The sequence below is a fragment of the Contarinia nasturtii genome, unplaced genomic scaffold (genome assembly GCF_009176525.2).
Source record: "Contarinia nasturtii isolate CC-2019 unplaced genomic scaffold, AAFC_CNas_1.1 Cnas_scaffold_4694, whole genome shotgun sequence".
Taxonomy (NCBI): Eukaryota; Metazoa; Arthropoda; class Insecta; order Diptera; family Cecidomyiidae; genus Contarinia; species Contarinia nasturtii.
In genome coordinates, this window is record NW_022201980.1 from 34,399 (window position 1) to 38,924 (window position 4,526).

At 38.0% G+C, this 4,526-nt stretch overlaps 1 protein-coding gene across 1 annotated transcript; it reads right to left on the reverse strand.

The window, feature by feature from the left end:
- Positions 1-664: 664 nt before the first annotated feature.
- On the reverse strand, positions 665-4,519 carry LOC116351129 (serine protease nudel-like). Its single transcript, XM_031783187.1, has 12 exons — positions 3,973-4,519; positions 3,810-3,909; positions 3,557-3,740; positions 3,222-3,492; positions 2,657-3,157; positions 2,329-2,520; positions 2,092-2,252; positions 1,863-2,021; positions 1,496-1,781; positions 1,326-1,430; positions 1,150-1,257; positions 665-1,085 (listed from the first exon to the last, which is right to left on the reverse strand). The coding sequence occupies exons 2-12, from the start codon at positions 3,882-3,884 to the stop codon at positions 734-736; spliced, it is 2,394 nt and encodes a 797-aa protein (XP_031639047.1). The 5' UTR covers positions 3,885-3,909; positions 3,973-4,519; the 3' UTR covers positions 665-733.
- Positions 4,520-4,526: the final 7 nt, after the last annotated feature.

A 4,526-nucleotide genomic window follows, 5' to 3' on the forward strand; every position in this document is an offset into this window, starting at 1 on the left:
TTCTGTTTCTTCTCATTTATAATTTTATCAACACGTCAATTTTTAGCTTCATTTCAACCAAAACTTATTACAATTTGGAGACGACATTTTCACTGAGCGGAGTCGCGTTGTTTAATTCCATCGTTATTGCCGTTGGTCTGGTGCTAATGTATAAAATCTTGCCAGAAACCGAAAATCGTTCGCTAGAGGACATCGAAATGCATTTCGCCGATAATTCGAAGAAATTCACCGACCGAAAAATTGCCATTTCAAAAAGGAATAATAAAGATGACTTATAAATTCTCCAAGTGAACATGAAAACAACACCATAATTAAGTCTGTACAAGAATTTTGACCGATTTTTTAAAAAAATTAATTAAATTAAAGAAACAATATCTCAAGCAAATGTATTAACTTTTTGTTTACAATTTAGAAGAACCAGAAGCACTATAAAATGCTTCTTTCTAGCTTAATCTTTAGATAATTTGGATACGTTGTATCAAAGTCACATATTTGCAGCATTAAATTTGATGTTTTGTCATTGAGATTTACGGTGCAACTTATGAAATTCGTCGGGAGAAACCACCAAATGAAATCATGTTTGTTTCATGAATAGATCCGATCACTTACCGTCCACCACATTCTCGGAAAGCAGAGTTTCCCCTTATTAATCAAAACAACCGAATTTATGCACGAAAAAAGGTAAAAAAGCAATAGATTTATTCATTTTAAAAGAGAAAGAAAGTCAGATGTCTTAAGCACAGCTAATTTCAAGCTGATAACAATTCGATTTGTCGTTATCGTCCCAATGAACGTGTTGAATGGTTTTTGGGCCGTGATTAACTTTTGTCAAACGAAATTTGTCGTTCAACTGAACAACGGAAAATACATTTTTCCAAATAACTTTGGTGGATTTCTGTGGATATTTCGGTGTGTCCTCTTTTGCAGTGTCCAAAAGATGATACTGAATATTTGTTGCGTTTACGAAACCCAATTCATTGCATATATGTTTAAGTTCCACTTTTGATGGAGGATTTGGATGCGCTTTCCATAAGCATTTTGTCTGCCATTCGCCAGCCGATCGTTCAATAACACGGTAATATCCGCTGAAAAAAGAGAGAACAAAAATCAAATGCCCTTCAATTTGATGCTACTTCACGCTTTGCTCACCTGTTTTCATATCCTTCTTCAACGCCATGACAAGATTGCTCGTCTTCGCCACTGGGACAGTCGGATTGTCCATCACAGACAAACTGAGGCGGAACACACATGCCGGAACTGTTTGGAGAGAGAAAATCAAAATAATTTTTTCTTCGTTTCAAAATCGAAATTAGTTGCAAACTTACTCTCCGCATCGGAAACTCTCTCGTCGACATGGGCAATTCAGGTTCTCATCCGACTTATCATGGCAGTCGGGAATTCCATTACAAATTTTCCGTGGATCTGTTAATCTATCAATGTACGAGTTGTCAATGAATGTCTTGAAAAAAAAATGGATTTGTCTTGTTGAACTCACTCGAAATATTGGAAACAAGTGCATCCCTTTGGTTCATCACTAAGATCTTTACAGTCTGCCACTCGATCGCAAAACTTTGTTTTGGACACGCAGGTGCCGTCGCCACATTGCAGTTCTTGTGGTGTACATTTCTTCTTTTTCCGGCACAATTCTTCGTGTTCATCGCTGCCGTCTACGCAGTCGGGCGTTTTGTCACAAACTCTTTCATTGCTAATGCATTCGCCCAATGGGCAACGGTGGCCTGAGCAGGCTGGCATCTCTTTTTTATACGAACACAATGGCCAATCTGAGAATCAATAGTTATTAACTTTGGTTGTATTTTAAGCCTTTTTTTTGAAATTTCCTTTGAAAGAGAAAGTATTCTTACTCAAAATCGATTCTATGCTTCGGTAACTATATTCCAGTGGCTGAATTTGTGTCAAATTATTAAAGGTGCATAAGCCGTCATCGTGTGAGAAAATTGAAATCGGATAATATGTGTTGTTTTGTTCTGATCGACAAACAACTAATCCGTATTTGGATGCATCTGAAATGGATTGAATTTGATTGAAATGAGTGTCTCTTCACAGCATGAAAAAAGTAATGAAGACACATACCAAATCCATCGCATTTTATATTTTCAATCAGTTCTTCGGTTTGGTAGCAATTGCTTTGTTCATCTGGACAATCGGTCTCATTTCGTACGATTGGAATACTGACAAAACCTCCAGTCGGCCCATGCGTAATGGCAGCACAATCCTCATCATTTTTATCGATGCTAAATTCAAAGAAAATGTCACGATAAAATATTGATTTTTTTTTCTCTCTCTCAACATTTTCAGGATGATAATTACCGTGGCGATAAAAACGTTGGCAACGTGTATCGATCAAATTTCGGTGAATTGGCTAAATGCAATAAAATTGCGGAAGTAGAATTGTGCAAGGCGCGAACACAATCGACACGAATTATCTGCTCGGTTAGCGTTAGAACGTTGGGTGGACTCTTCGAATGTCCTAAAATAACATTGATTACATGTTGGTCCAAACTATAATTGAAAAAAAAGAGAAAAAAAAGAGAAAAAAATGATGAAAGAAAATAAAAACGGCGAAAAATACAATTGTTTTGGACATTTTTCATTTCTTTTAGAAAATTTCACGGTTTTTCAAATAGAAATTCCATACTTGACCGAATCGATGACTGTTTTCTCGCTCAACACCCAATACCGATCCAGTAAAACGCCAATGCTTGATAAATCGCCATCAATGAAAATACTTGCAATCCATGGTGCACTGAAGTTGTCAACGATTATGTCCTCTTGTGTATCATTTGCCGGAATCGGAACAATAATATTTGGCACTTTTTCGGGTTGTATGACCGGTTCAATTGGTTTCGATTGTTGTGGTTCCGTTGGTTTCGGTGTTGTCACAGGTGTAATTGTTGATGTTGGTGGTGATGTTTTGTTATCACTTGGTAAGAGCTCGCCTGGGGTTGGATTTATAATTGGCATCACCATATGTGGAACACATTGGATCGATAACGCAAAGCATTCACGCGGTGCCCCAACAATAATATCGGACATGTTAAGATCATCATCGTCTTGTGACGCATGCAAAAATTTATTGATGTCTAAGCTTCTTTTGAACATGAATCGAGGCATTGAATGACGATCAAAAACTGTTTGCCTGAAAAAACCAACAATTTTCAAGAAATGCAACAAAAAATGAAATTTATTCCAAATAAATTTACCGCATAAAGTTAACTCGGTGATTGTGATCTCTCGGCTTTGGTTTAAAGTCACCGTCTTTATTGACCATGATGACATTGTGCGAAACATATCCGCTAAAACCTAGAAGTGTACACGTTTCGCCAGCCAATTCAGAGTTTTTCTGAGGTTCCATTCGTCGGACGCATCGCACCGACCATCTGCCATTCGCATTTTCACATAAAACTCCCTCATGTCTTAAGGCTGGTTTCAATTCGGCATCCATTAAGACCACTTTACCATCGGTCAAAGCAACTGGAAAGAAGAATAAAAAATGTAAAAATTCGAATATATTTGAAACATTCAAATGATCACTTACTGCATTCCTGCTCGTCTTCGCCAAATTTACAATCCTCGTGTCCGTCACACTGCTGATCTTTCGGAATGCACTGTTTTGATTTTCGACATTCGAATTCATCTTTCTTGCACAAAGAACAACCTTTTTCGTCGGAGAGATCCAAACAATCGACATGCTGGTTGCAAATCAAATGAGCATAATCATTCTGAAAATGAACGATTCGAATTGATTAATGATAAAATATAAACAATTTTCACTCATTTTTACTCCTCACTTTCAATATATCACGACAAGAACAGTTTTGTTCATCGGTGCCGTCTTCACAGTCATCGTTTCTATCGCATCGCATTGCAATGTCTATCGTTTGGGTAATGCTAAATATAAAAAAGAATTATTTAAAACCACAAAAAAAGTTAAAATTCATCAAAATCACTCACTTTTTACATATGAAAATGTTGGCGCCTTCTTTAGCTTCAGGGATTATAAATCCTTCTGTAGTCGTTTCAAGCGTGCCGTTTCGTAAATCGGTTGCTTTCGTTGGGCCCAGGTCTTCTTGATCAAATATCGATGGACCTGAATCGGCTGGCTTTTCAATTGAACTTGAATGTTTCGGACTCTTTGTAGTCGTCACAAGGGGAACAGGGGTTGATGTGATGTTTATATCTTCAGTAGTTGTTTTGCGTTTCGTTTTTACTGAAGGAAGGGTGGTATTCAATTTTTCTGGGTGATTAGCAACCGTTGTAGTTGCAGTAGGTGTGTCAGTTACTGGAGTGATTGGAAGAACCGGTTCAATGGGTTCTGTTGTTGTAGAAATCGGTCTCACGGTGACAGGTGTTTCCGTTGTCGTCAGAATCGGCGCTACAGTGATAGGTACTGACGCAGTCGTAGCGATAGGTTTTACGGTGACAGGTGCTTCGGTGATTAACGCTTCTGTTGTCAAAGGAATGGGCTTCACGGTCACACGTGCTTCCGTTGTCGTGCGAATCGGCGC